General features: G+C 31.5%; 1 protein-coding gene across 6 annotated transcripts in view; it reads left to right on the top strand.

Annotated features, from left to right (window-relative positions):
- Positions 1-15,334, top strand: part of KaiR1D (Kainate-type ionotropic glutamate receptor subunit 1D) — a 100,635-nt gene that overhangs the window by 15,599 nt on the left and 69,702 nt on the right. For all 6 annotated transcript variants that reach the window (XM_077438977.1, XM_077438976.1, XM_077438974.1 and 3 more), the window contains exon 3: positions 6,918-7,073. In XM_077438977.1, coding sequence (XP_077295103.1) covers positions 6,918-7,073 — 156 coding nt within the window. The remainder of the gene's footprint in view (positions 1-6,917; positions 7,074-15,334) is intronic.

Raw genomic sequence — 15,334 nt, 5'->3', positions numbered from 1 at the left:
ACAATTTGATAAAAATATATAAATATTTAATATTCGTAAGATTTTCTCAGAATCTTAGTGTATCTATCGATTTTACCGATTTCGTTCCCTTCAATAGACTCTAGGAACATTATACGAGGAAAATCGAGGTAAAAGCTCCAGATTAACAGGCATTAGGGGAACCGAGCTTATAAATATATCAAAGCTGGCAAATAGTTCAGAACTTTTGTTCGTACATACTACAGTGAATAACCGATACACTAACTGCGAATTATGTATATAAAACTAACTATTAAACTTCCTATAGGACACGTTCATTTTTTTTTCAATTAAAAAACAGCGTTCTATGATGTACATACATACATATGTATACTTTTAATATTTTTTGATGGCTACAAAAAAAATACATACATATTTTTTCATTCATCAAATATGTATTATGTCTGTAGCTTTTACAGCTGATAATATGAGTAATACGATAATATTTTTATATGTACATACATAGGCTAAAATTTATAAATTCGAATTTCAAACAAGTGCCTGGTCAATGTATAATAATAATAAAGAGAAAATGCTTTTGAATGGTTGTTTTTACGTTCGATTAAGCTTTTATATGTATCCCGTTCAAAGCTTCCCAACCAGACTCGGTGGTGCTACTTCGATAAATTTGTAATTGGGGTACGGTTTTCATTAAGTGGGTAGCTGAATCTACATAAGACGGGTAAGATTACTGTAGACAACTCTCCCTTCAAATAAGAGAGAGGTATTTAAATTGACATCGAATATTCAATCCACTCATTCCTTTACCAGGTAGAATTTAAAGATAATACTATCTCTTTCACTATCGCATGAAATGTTTATTAGTATTCGAGTATGAATAGGATTTATTCCAGACGATCTTGTCAATGTTTATAAAACATTATTTTCTTCGGAAAATATGTAAATATTCTATATATACATATACATAGAAGACTGATTGAAGTATTCAAATTTAAAGTCAGAATTTGATAGATTCGTTGAATTAAGCCCAAATTTATTAATAACTATAAAACTTCTAGTAATCAGACGGAATATATTTATACGCATCTTCTTGAATTTCGGGATGAAATCTGGGCAACTCGCTCGACATGTTAATTTAAGTTAAGATCTTTAAAGTCAAATAAAGCGTGTAAGGCACTCGCTCGAACGCCCGTCTTTCCGACACTTTCAAACTTCCAAAAGTGTTTCCAGAGCTAATAATTTCGATGTTAGGTCGGTGAATGTTCGAACACGTATTCCCTTCAGCCTTGGGGAGCATTTTGATCATCGTGATAATGTATAATATGTATGTGTAAAATAAATCTACCCCTGCGCTAATGAAACTAACGTGTGTGTTTACAACTCGTTGAGTTATATTGCAAATTTAACGGAAGGTACATACATATCTTCAGAATGAATGCAACTCGTTTTATCTGAACGATTCCATTAACCGGCCTTAACGGCTTCCGATAAACGGAACACGGCTATTGTGCAAGTCGAACGACAACCTATTTCGTCGCTTTCAGGTGTTTGCTTATTTACGACTGCTTTTCAGCTACTTTTTACTACTAAAAACCTTGCCGTAGTATAAAATTCAGCCACGCTCATAGAAATTCGTACCTACACTTTGTAGGGGGTGCGGGGCGAAAAACTTCTAAAAAAGTGTCGTAAAATCGGCGAACTCTACAATTTAAAATTTACCTCTTCGGAAAAACTTTTAAAATTTTCCATAACGCGGTTACCTTTATAGATCATTCGCGTGACGCTTGTGCGGTACAAAAATAAATTTGATGAAAAAATTCCATTGCCCCTCACGTAAGTTTCATCGGACAACTTACTATAATATATGTATAGAATAACTTTCAAACAAAAAAGTTTGTTCTCGATTAGTACATAGATATGATAGTACATAGTGGAAGTAGATTTAACGTGTGGAAATATACATACATATGTAGCTACATATAAATAAAATACGAAAAACAAACAACTCATCATATACATACATACGGGATGTGTACATTGTAAAGCCAATTTTCGTCCAATAATATATTTTAACTTTTTCTTATATTTAATCCTACTTTTCTAGCACATATTTATATAATCCAATAACACTGAGCAACAAAATAAATTACCAGAGAGGAACTAATCAATATTTACTAAATTTAATTTATCAAACATGAATATGATAATGATTTTTGCTGGTTATCTCATGTTTATGAGATATGAGCGTTTAAAAAATGCGCAGTTTTTACTGTTTTTTTTTTATTTTGCAGTCTTTGACCCAAAATTTAGTATTGCTGTGCTCAACGTGAGTATTGGAATTAATAGTCAAATATTTTTTTCTATTAATTAAATTTTTTCTTGCTTTAAAGCACTTAAATAATTATCTAGTGAATTTTGAAAGTAAAAGTGAAAAAAAAATTACTAGCGCTTTTGGGCGTTTATTTGGCTTGTTTTTTATTCCACTAAGTTTGTAAGTATTGGTCTTATTTCATACTTGCTATTTCGCTTGAATCACAAATTTTTACAAAAACACGGGCATCAACGACAACATTTTTTAGCTCGATTTAAAATCATTTACCACTCAAAATAGTACTTATAGATAAATACATATACAGTATACTCTCGATTATCCGGGTGCGGATTATCCGTGTTTGAAAAATAATAACTAATTTTTTAAAATTAATTTAATTTTTTTCTTATATGATTATGAGACGCACCGATTAATTGCGACCATAAACTCGTATTTTAATTGAAACAAATGATGTCACACAGAAATGTTTTTCGTTCCTTTTTAAATGTCTTTTATTATTGCGTTAATTCTTTCAGTCGCTTTTGATCAGCGAAGAAGTAACAAGTGCGTGTATTCAGAAGAGATTTTTTCGTAACATATGTACATATGTTTAATTATTTTCAATTTCTGATGAATTCTGCATCGAATATCGAGAATATTTGCAAAGAGAAAATTTGTGACCCGATCAAATCTATAATGCAGATGAAACAGGCCTGTACTGGAAGTGCTTGCCGACAAAAAACGCTGGTTTCAATGAGAGAAAAGTCTGCTCCTGGACATATGTACATACATATGTACATAGATCGTCCAAAGAAAGGATAACTTTTATGTGTTGCGGAAACGCATCAGGAACTTATCAAATGAAACTTATGATGATTGAGAAAGCAAAGAAACCTCGATCTTTTAATGAAACTGAAATGAAAATTCTTTTCGTCGATTAATTATTATAGTCAGAAAGGGGCATGGGTGGACAGAGAGATTTTTGAAGATTGGTTCAAAAAGAAATAAGTTCCAGAGGTGCAAGATTTTTAAAAAATAAGGAATTGCCATAGAAAGCAGTATTGTTATTAGATAATGCTCCTTCTCATCCGAACGAAAGCATATTTAAAACAAACGATGGACTTATGGTTACAAAATTTACGGTATAACACTAGTACAACATAACTACTAACGACCACTTATCATCTTAACTATGAGCGTTTTTCTTAATAAATAATGAGTATTAAAATTATGAAACAAAAATTTGTGTTTCAAATATGATACTATATTCGAAACCAGGTCCGTGTTTTTCAATTATCCGTGACCTTCCTCCCCAGCATAAGCCCGGATAATCGAGAGTGTACTGAATATATATTCAAATAGAAAATCAATCCTTTTAAAGTGGTGAAATAAAAAAAGCTTCGCCAAATAAACGGAAAAAAAATCTATTTTTGACTTTTAAAATTTGCTAGACAAATAATTATAAATATAATACTTTAAAGAAATAACATAATTGCAATAAAAAGAAAAAATAAACTATTGACTATTGGTTCCAATACTCACTTTAAGCATAGCAATAGTACATATATTTTGATTTAAGACCACAAAAAGCATTTTTAGCACTCATAAACGAGAGCTAACCAACAAAAACCATTGCCTTATTTGAATTCAGTGCGTCAAACCTAATAAAGTTTGATTAGCTCCGCTCTGTAAACTCAAAAATATGATTTTGTGTTACTCAGTGTAATTTAAAATAAACGAGTGAGTAAATTCAGAATTCTTTTAGTATTTTTTACCTTATTTTTAGTTGGTTTAGTTATAGTTATGCGTAGTAACCGGATAGTATGCAAATACTAAAAGCGACATTTTGTCGAGTATAATAGGCGTGTCAGAGACACGCACGTGCCCTTTCCGGCATTCTGACACGACAATTTGACACTTTGGCCTATGTTTACCCGGAGTCATGGCCGTAATTCGAAACGTTGTGCTCGCTCAGATTATAGTGAGTTGTTTGGGCGCGAAACGCCAAGCGATTCAAATTGGGGCATATTAGCGGTCCTAGTTTCCATGCAAATTCAATTCTTAATGCTAATTGTCAGACTGTATATTGTGGCCTGTACATACAATGCGCGGTAGTGATGGTGGTGGTTTCTAGAATTTCACAAATTATTTCTGTTTCCAATTACCACACAAAGCCTATCCTATGTAATACATTATACTTGTTATTAGGGATCATAATACGTATTATGAGCTGCGCATAAACAAAATGTATAGATTTGAAATTACTTGTCTAATATACAGATGATTCGATTAATAGTCAAGGGGCTCGTAATAAGAACATAATTTATTTTATCGTATGATATAATATTTATTATTATTTAAAATAATATAATAATATAAAGAAAAATTCACTTCTGGTATATTTAAGGATGTCGCAAAAGCACATTATTTTTATTGGAACCACTTAACACACGCCTACTACATCCGCACACACGCACGCTTCGCGAACAGACATCTCTGAGCACTTTCTCAGATCTCACCTCCTTCACACAAATCATCCGAAGAAGCGTCGAAAAAAAAGGGCTTTTTGATTGCGGTCACGGTGGGATACACGGAGCGTTCCCAGGATATGAAGTGGGTGGCGGACGAGATGTGTTAACCGGGCACGGAGGGAGTTGGTGTCGTGATTCATTATCCAGGAAAACCTTGGGTCTCCATGGCATTATATGATACTACATACATATGAATGTACTTATGTTGTTCCACTACTTGGTTATTGAAGTGTCAACAACATTTCCCACCTGGATATCACGCATAATCAGGTACATAAATCAGACGTTTCGAGATTCATTTTGATCAGCGAGTCACATTATATCATAAACCGCACACGTATGTACATACATACAGAATAAAAATTTGCTACCTCTACCAACAGTATAATCATGTATGTAGGAATTCAAAAATATTGGAATTTTCAACATCGGTATTACCGAGAAAGAAAAGAAACAGACAGGGGACAACTGTATTTTCAGTTGTAACATATTCCTACTAGCATTTTAGATAATTCATGTTCAAATACAATTCAACTAGTAAATTATAACTCTAAAAGCGCAAATATACATTAAAAATCCATTTTACACCAGTTGTAATATAACATTTCAAATGTATTTACGAATGCTTTAGAATTCTATAATGCGTAAATATACATATGCTTATAATATTTGATATTTCTTCTTCTTTCTCACCTGGTACCGACTTATAGTTGAACTGAATTTTCAGTTGTAATATATTTTGACCAGTTTTGATTCAATTCGCTATGGCGAATTGAATCAACTTTCGTGGATAAGACGGAATATATTCTAATTAGTCAAAATATGTATATTACAACTGGAAGATACACCAAATGTAACAGATACATACATAACCACTTTCAAATAATATATGTACAGATCGGTAGTTCTTAGCCATAGAAATACCGGTAGTATCAATGGTTGGTTTTGATTCACACATCGGTATTGCAATCACTACATATGTCTTTTCAACACGCCTCCAATCGACTCTATTTTGGGAAACTTTTATCTATCTCATCCCACACTTGTTCTGATTTCAGCTACTCGTCTCCCTTGTGGTCTTCTTTGTACCCTTTTACATTCTCTTCAGTACCATTTTAGCACTTTTTTCGTGCATATATTATCCGTTCTTCTAGCTAAGTAACCGCCGCCCATAGATATTTGAATCTCTTACTCTCTGTTTTATTAACTACCCTTGTCATACTCTTACACGTACTACTTCCATACTACCAAGACAAATTGATTGTAGATGTTCTTTTTAAAGTAGAGTGATATTTTTGATTTGGAAATGATATTCATTCGTCCGAATGCAGTGTATCTTAATTTCATACTTCTTTATTATGGGACATGTCATTGATTTGATTTATATAATATACAAATAATTTCTAACTAATTCTACTGTCTAATTTTATAATTGTCTAATGTAATTCTAATATGTACATGTATTATATATTATATTTTATTTTATTATTTTATTATGTAGGCCATTGTGGCGCATTAGGTTCTTCCTGTAATGCCATAATGGTCAAAAAACGTTAAATAAATAAATAACTTATTTATACATTGATTGCTATCCTTGTAATATTGAAGCGAGATAATCTTGAAGTAGCACAATCGTTTTCGAGTTTATTTGCTTTTAGAGTTTTCCTTGAAATGAAGTGTCTTAGATATTTTTCCAGTCATTTCCCATTGCTTTTTGGAGATTACATACAATGCAAATGAAGGGAAAAAAACAATGGGAAAAATAAATTCAGCGTTGCCAATTTTGTATGAAACCGTTTGAATAATAATACTAAGTTAAATACAATTGTTATATCTCTGATCTAGATTTAATAATATATTTTCTATAAAGCACTAAAAATTTGCTATAAATTCTAATTAATTCATACTTATTAATACATATGTATGTAGAGATAAACGCTATTTATTGAACTAAACGTATATCTCGTTACACTTATAATTCGACTTTTTGTCGAAAATGTTGGAGCTACTCCAAATATTTCATAAAACAAACTTAAAAACACATCTCTGTATATTTATAAAAAACCTTTTGTCAAAATATTATTTTTTCATTACAGGTGGATTGTTTCATCCTGCCGATGACAAGCAGGAGGTGGCCTTCCGATACGCAGTAGAAAGGATCAATTCAGACAGGACGATCCTGCCGAGGTCGAAGCTCCTCGCTCAGATCGAGAAAATATCGCCCCAGGACAGCTTCCACGCGTCAAAAAGAGGTGAGCCAATGGTTAACCCTTTCACCGCTCCAATCTTCGATCGCCACCCCCTTTCGGGGGAAGGGGGAGGGGTAGGTGTACGATCGTTCCGATCGGATAACCCGCTCACCCCCTCCTCCGGTTAAGGGACAGGACGAGATAACCCCTCGGCGGCGAGGGATGATCTCGGTTAATTTGAAGTTGCGGTTAATTTAAGTCGCGCGCGTGCTAAATTGTTCCCGAAAGCCGCACACGGTGTGCGCAAACTCTCGTCATTTTGAATAAATAACGCAGCGTTTGTGTGTCACCTTATCGTCGGGTGGTTGGCCCTTTTCCCTTGTGTTTCTCATGCCTTAAATTTTAACTGTATTATGAATTATTTATATTACTTTATATTTTAGATACGTCACGATGTCCATACGGATGAAAATATTTTTTTTGTCGAGATCGAATTTCATTATAAGTGAATTAATATTATCTATATATTTAAAATTGAATGTCTGTTTGTCTGTCTGCCTCTGTCGTATAAGCTCCTAAAACCGACCGATTACGATGGAACTATCAGGATTTGTTGTATGCATGTCCGGGAAGCCTTACGTGAAAAAAAAAGGGAAAAAATATCTTAATAATAATATTCGTAATTACGAGTTTACCGACGCGAAAGTTTGAAGCGCCATTGTGTAGTCAAGGAAATCTGTTCGTTGGTAACCACTTTATCAGTTGGTTTATGACGACACGGCTTTGAAGAGACGTTAGTTGAGCACCAACCATCACTTGAAACGGGAACGGGAATTGCATGCGTTATTGTGGCATTGCAAGTCATGCCGGGCTCAGCTATATTTATAAAATATATTTTTGACTCTTAAATTTCGCTAGATATTTAAATACAATCAATAGAAAAAACATAAATACTCGCTTTAAATACATAAATACTAGATTTTGAATAAAAGACTGCAAAAGCCAAAAATCTGTCAAAATTGCACATTTTTTTTGAAAACTCATATCTCATAAACGAGAGCAATCCAATAAAAAATATTGTCATATTCAAATTTGGTGGGTCAAACTTAGTAAAGATTAAATAGTCTTCGCTCCGGTGATTTCTTTTTTGTTGCTCAGTATTAACAACCACTGATCTAGTACAAGTTGGTGTAATATACATAAATACCAGACATAGTATAATAATTTGATAAACAAGATACATACGTAATTCTAGTTATATTATATAAACATTTGTTTGAGCTATTTTCCAGATATATTTGTCATTTCGAAATTATTATGTCTACTTGATTCGGTGAGTAGGATGAAAATATTAAGTGAGTCATATTAGATTTCATTCTCTATAAATTCTCTAGCATTATTCATTATCTTTAGAAATCGGCAAATAAGTAAAATTTTATATAATAGTTCGTATTCATTTTAGTTTGTTCATTAAGTAAATGAAAATGTACATTTTCAAGTAAAGGATAAAGAAAGAGTGTATTAATTTTTGTATAAATGTTAGTCCAAACATACATTGCGTCGTTTCCGGTACCTTTCAATTAAAATTTTTAAATGGGTAATTACACATGTACTAATTATGAATCGCCTCACATTTTTGCACGGATCAAAGGTCAAAGTTTTTTGAGGGAAAACCCCTTCCATTGCTACCTAATTTTTGACCAAAAAAAATAGCGAAGAGGAACCGGGTCGAAGAATTTTGCATTTAATACGCGTTAATTAACGCAGACTCCGATGGAGACCGGGAAAAACGGAGCCGAAGGGTGGTCTTTTTAAAGTTTCTTTGTTGACGAGAGAGAAGCCCATGGGAGGACTTTGCAGGCCTCCGGGGTGTTCTGTGTCCGGAAGTTTCCAGAGCAACGCATTTTGGCAACATTTTTCCTTGTTCGCCAGCTGGAAAAGCGAGGAGTTGATCGACTCTTGCTTTAATTAAAAGTTTTCGCATGTAGTCGGAGCGTGCGCCTGTGCCTTAAAATGGTAAAGAAATGGAAAGGTAGTGGCAAAGCGACCAGAAGAACGGCGGACGCAGAAATAACGCAATTTGCGCGCAGAGGAAGACCGGGCCAATCTCATTACGCGACTAACGCGATTAGGCCTATTTTGCTGGAATGTCTCGGAAGTTGTTCCGATTTTCGAAAAAAATAAAATTACCCTTTGCCACTTGCAAATAAACGATTGAATTAAGTGCTTCCATCTGAAATTTAAATTAAGTATGAATATAAATTATTTTACATGCATACTTCTCTCAAAAAAGCGTTTTTTTCAAAACATTTTTTTGTACTACATAATATGTATGTATGTATAATGAAATCAACCTATTTTAAGGAACAAATTATTTCAATTTTATGGTTTCGATACAAATTTCCTAGAATATCATATTAGGAATTATCTGTCTACATCACAATCCTATCACAATATGAATTTTCCTAGAATATCATATTAAAGATTTTATGTTATTATTTTTCGTATAAGTAATGGAAAACATAATTAAATTTATGGTTAGGAAAGCGCAATGGTTTTGCTCGTATAAAGTTATTTTTGTCATAAGCATTATGCGGAATCAAAAACGGTCAAAGCACCAGCTAGGGTCCTTTTCAACAATTGGTTTTTTGTTACCTAAGTTTCTTTTGTACATTTGGCTGAAATATTCGCTGGTGAAAATTGCGTTGAAAATTTGGCTTCTTTCACGAAACAATAAATCCCAATTTTAATCGATAAAGCAGCGTAGAACTCGGTATGTAGAAGGCCACAGGGTTTGCAAGCAAAAAAAAAGGTTGGTTTTCGCAACGGTACAATTTAAGTAGGTCTTTTCTTGAAGAACGGAAACGCCAAAAGGTGGGAGAAAATGAAACACCACATCGACAGATAAGGAATGACTTTGACAGCTTCGAGAATGGGCATAATACAAAGAAAAGCGAGAGAGGAAAAAAATATTTTCATTGAATAGGTAAATTCGACGCTTCTACATAAAGACTTCTTATTTAAAAAAATTTGGAGCATTCAAAATTAAACGAAAAGAAATTATTTTTACTTCATAAAAGAAATTGCTTAATTTTTAGCTATAAAATAGCATGTTTTCGTGGATTTCAATCACATGATTTGGTAATGGTATATATGTATGTACATATAATATATGTAACTCGATCTAATTAAAACAAGAGTTTAAATAATTATTTTCATATAAAAAATTATCATTACTCAGTTTTATGTACATATTATCAATACATACGTATATGTATATATGTATGTATATGTGTATACATATTTGATTTACACATGTCTACATAATAAAACACAATTTTATTTTTTATATATATACATATATTATATACAAAACAAATATACATATAATATATGTAATTTAACATTAAAATTGTGACTCACATAAAGTACATATAATAGTTTTCATTTCAATTATAATCTACATTTCATAGAAAAGATACATATGTTGTGAAATATGTAAATAAAGTTTTGATGTGTTTTTAAAAAACATAATTCATTCACGTCGATCGAAATCTTAATAAGATTTTCTCGTTCATCGATATAGGCAATATATCATTCACTCTCCGAATGATGAAAAATTGAAAAATCAGATTAAATTATTGTATTTTATTCAATACCTTCTTCTTATAAAACTTAATTTTTTGGACGAACGTCTGAAACTTAGAACATTCATCAAGATCTGTTAATTGAAAATTACTGAATTTTTTTTGAAAATTGTTTAAATAATTGTGATTGACGCCAAAGATATTTATCAAAGCGATCGTCCACTCAATTACGACATCGATAATTACCGGAAGTCCTATCTATGTAGATGGGTCACTAATGGTGAGCCATCTTGGCGAATTGCTAATGATGATCGATGAACGCTCGAACCATCAGGTGAGCGACTTTGACTTAACAGCGAAAAGATCTTTCACTCGAACGGGTCCGAAGTTCTTTGTAAAATTTAAATCAAATCAACCGTATTGAGATCCGATTTATGAGAAATTCCAAACAAATACATCGACTTGAAGTTAAATATGGCAAAACTTTGATAAAAACAGCAATGGGTTGTTTACGAGACCGCAGACATAGATGGCGAAGGATCTTGGATAAATGTACGTGGTTTCGTGGGACTTAACGACCCTGTTTGCCGAATAGTTGGCTCGATTTGCTGTCTCATTGCTTTTGCGAGTGCTTTATTATTCTAAGAAACTGAACGGTAACTGTAACGGCTCTGATCGATAATACTTGTTTATTTCTGGAAGGACAAGACAAGTTTATTTTATGATATAGAAAATAATAAATATGTAACGTATGTAAAGACAGCATAGAATCAGCTTTCTTTAATCTAATCCGACACTGGAAACATCCTTCCAATAATATTATTAAAATCTAATTTGTGAATATTTACTGTCGTACAATAAAATATGTCTGGAATGTTTCAAGTATATTTTAGAATAAATCACGTTTTGTTTTGACAATCTGATGTACTGTAAAACAAACAGGATTTGTTCAATGTTCAATGTATTATATAAATAATTATAGTACTTAATTCTAATTTAATTGCAAGTTTTAATTGTATTTCCTGTAAAGCCGCTTTAAAGTGTGTTATATTTAACAATTGTATTTAATCCAAACGTAATTCTTTTAATAAAATATAAATTAATGAATTATTGCGTATAATCGGTTATAAAAATATGAAAATTTGCGAACCAACGTAAAATTGGATTAATTCATTTCACTTGTTTTTCCATTATATTGTTAATTCATTTGAAAATTGAAACTATCTTGATATAGATTTATGTACATACATATGTATCTGTAAAACTAACCAATATTCATGAAGCAACGTGTAGTGGCAGATACCACTAAGCCGTTAAGAAGATCATGAACCGCAAACGAACAGAACTTTATTTAAAATCCGTTGAATATTACAATAAAGACTCCCTTTATACATATACATATGTATGTAATCTTCTTCATTTGGTGTGTCGATTCCCTTTTATAAATGATCTAATTCGAATTCGAATTGCGAAATTCGGGGATCGGAGAAACCACCTTTTCGTACACGGTTTGACAGGCGATTCGATTCTGGATAGATATTGATGAGCAATTTCCACTGGAAATCAACGATCGAATAAATTTGCACCTAGTCTATATGTATAATATAGGCCTCGTTTCAAATTTGATTTAACGGAAAGTTGACAATGACAATTCGATTAAATAAATTTATTTGTTCAAAACGCGACGACATCGGTGGAATTACGCTCGGTCAATTACGTATTTCATCCTAACGAAATTGCTCGATTTGATTTTAATTGCATCTGAAGGATTTCGAGTGATTTATATTTATGTATTTGGCATGAATAAGAGTGTAAATTTAGAACAATAGACTTGTTGTAATGGAGGGTTTTATATTTGGAATTTTCAATTATTTTGTTTTTCTTATTTTTGAAAGCTCTGAAAATAATTCAAATAATTGAATTGTTGAAAATTGATGCTATCTCACTGTCTACAATATGTATATTTTATTTAAGCTTTGGATGTAGGTACTGAATGAAAAATAAATAGACCAATTTTTATGAAAGAAAAATTCGTCTCATTCTGAAAAATCAAATTAGCTTTCTCTTTGATCCAACAAGGAACAAGAAATCAACAATGAAATAGAATAGATATATTCTTTGAAAAACGTAATCGCATTGCCATACGTATTGTGAAACATTACGAACGAGAAAACATTTATTACAAAATGCATGGTAAAAAAAATGATTTTAATGCAAAATTGGAATACATCATATGTATGTATATAAAACTCATATAAAATGTATCTAAAAATAGAACTAATAGAATATTTATCTTATGTGGGTTTATATTATAATCTATACACTTATATTTTATTTATTTATTTACTGCAAATGTGAATTGCGAATCAATTATAACGACAAATCAAGTTTATTATTTAATATATTTTAAATAATGCAATTTGATATACACGTGAAATATTTGTCAGTATGCTCAAAATGAAAGATTGCCGTCGAGAAACGTTTTTGCCATTTAATATTCCTCTCCACATAATTCTAACAATTGCTTTTAATCCTCTTATAGCTACAACGATTACTTGGGATTATTCCAAATATATAAAGGACTCATCTCGTTATTCCGCAACGAAAAAAAATTCGTGAATACGTTTACTTTGCCAAATAAATACATATAAATGTATTATAGACATTAATCTCCTGCTAAGTGAACAAACAACAATTTGACATTTGGATTTTCAGGAGGTTTCTCACGCATGTGTTAGATTTAACTAATTCGCTAAATTATAAACACCGCAATCTCTCACGGACAGGATGTTTGTTACATATTTGAGCCTGTTAATTTAATTTTATAAACCCAATTACTTTTGGTTAAGTGAATGTGAAGATAATCACTTGACCGCACCACAAAACACCGAAAGACTAACTTCTAAATTCCTCATATCTGGCACACGCAAAATCAAACAACGTGTAAAATGTATGTAAATAAATCTTTCAGTTAAATAATATCTATTCTGTGTTTATAATTTTGATTACTTAAACGAAATATTATATATGTATGTACATATATATCAGAAGAGCGAGCAGCACCTGCGTTCTATGCAAATTTAAGGCTTCCGATTAGACTTTGAGTGCTTTTAACCAACTTTCGTAATTGATAAATTAACTTTGTACAGGCAATAAACGCCCCCAAAATCACCTCTCTTTGATGAAACAATCTCATTACTTGGTATATTAATCTCGAACGTTACATTGATAAAGTTATCCATTTTTTGCACTTTTAAACATATGCTAAGTGATTTGTAAAGAAAGTTAATTCGTTTTTAAGTTTCCAAATATAATATATAGCATGTTTATCAGTATTATTGCATTAATAATATATGTTAATTGAATTGACCATAAGAATATTTAAGAAAAAAAAGGTTTTCATTCAGCAATTCAGACTATTTTTATCAAATGTAATGGAAAATTTAAATTCATTTTATACACAATTAATACATTTTCTTGCATGACTAATTTTTGATTTTGAGTCTTTGTAATTTAAAACAAAATTTGTATCAAATTGACAATCGTTTTTTTATTAAATTGAATTATAAGAATTAATTAACAAATATTTTTAATTTCATATTTTTATACAGTATAACTGTGCAAATGAAGGATCAATTTCCGTTTTTAATTAAAATGTGATTTTGTTTTAATTGTAATATATTTTTCAATCAAAATTATGAAACTCTTCTTCTGCGCTACATTTAACTTAATTTTCTATATGAAAAAATCTCTCCCTCTTTGTAATTTTCTTTCATAAATAATTAAAACGGGAAATTTTATTCTCGTGCTACAAATAACAGTCGAGTCCTTACAAAAACCAATCTTTATAATTAGTCTTCGTAGAATACTTACCTTATTGTTGGACAAATTATACAAAAAAAATATGTATATTCCGAACAATGAGAGCACAATGGCGAAAATATGTGTTAAAATCATTTGTAAGAACAGTACTGTAATGTAATGAAGTTGGCAAGAGAAATATTCGTTTGACGTTTAATATAAGGAAAATTTAACAAACAGACCTTCACAAAATGACGCAAAGCATAATTTTGCGAAAAAAATTTTTGATATTTAGCCTTCATCTTTAGAAATGGATGTGGATGAATCATCAATATATGATATTATGTAAAACGGAAAGTAATAAAACATCTGAGATTGTGCCGAGCTACAAATAGATTTAATTTCCGTCACATAAATTTAAACCTTGCTATAATAAAGTTAAATAAAAACTTGACGTGAAAAACAGTGTCTATGGGCGAGTGGTCTTGCTGATTGAAAAGAGGCTTTTTTCCCATTTGTGCCAACGTATTGGCTCGATAATGGTTTTTCCTAACCCCTTTGAAGATTTCCACCGATAGGAAAATTGGATCGGATCCGGTATTAAATTTTTCCGCGGGACGATCACAAGTATAAATCGCTCTCCCTGTGCGAACCGACCGTTCTTTTTTATTCGTATTTTCTTACCTTTTTTCCAATTGATGAGAGGTAGGGGTGGGGGGGTGGTGAAATTTAATTCTAAAAATATATTGGATAACTTTTTATTTTAACTTTATAAGAGAGACCGAATGCTTAAATCTAATTATATAAAGTTCGTACTTTAAATGAATGATTTAATTTTAAATTTAAGATTGATTAATTGACCTGTGCCGAAAGCGACAGTTTTCTCTTTATATTTTAGTAATCCACCATTAGATGTGTAACATACGGTAGATTTTT

This window comes from Arctopsyche grandis, chromosome 9 (assembly GCF_051622035.1).
Source record: "Arctopsyche grandis isolate Sample6627 chromosome 9, ASM5162203v2, whole genome shotgun sequence".
NCBI classification, from domain to species: Eukaryota; Metazoa; Arthropoda; class Insecta; order Trichoptera; family Hydropsychidae; genus Arctopsyche; species Arctopsyche grandis.
Note: the sequence above shows the minus strand (reverse complement) of the source record. Positions and strands in the feature narration are given on the sequence as shown.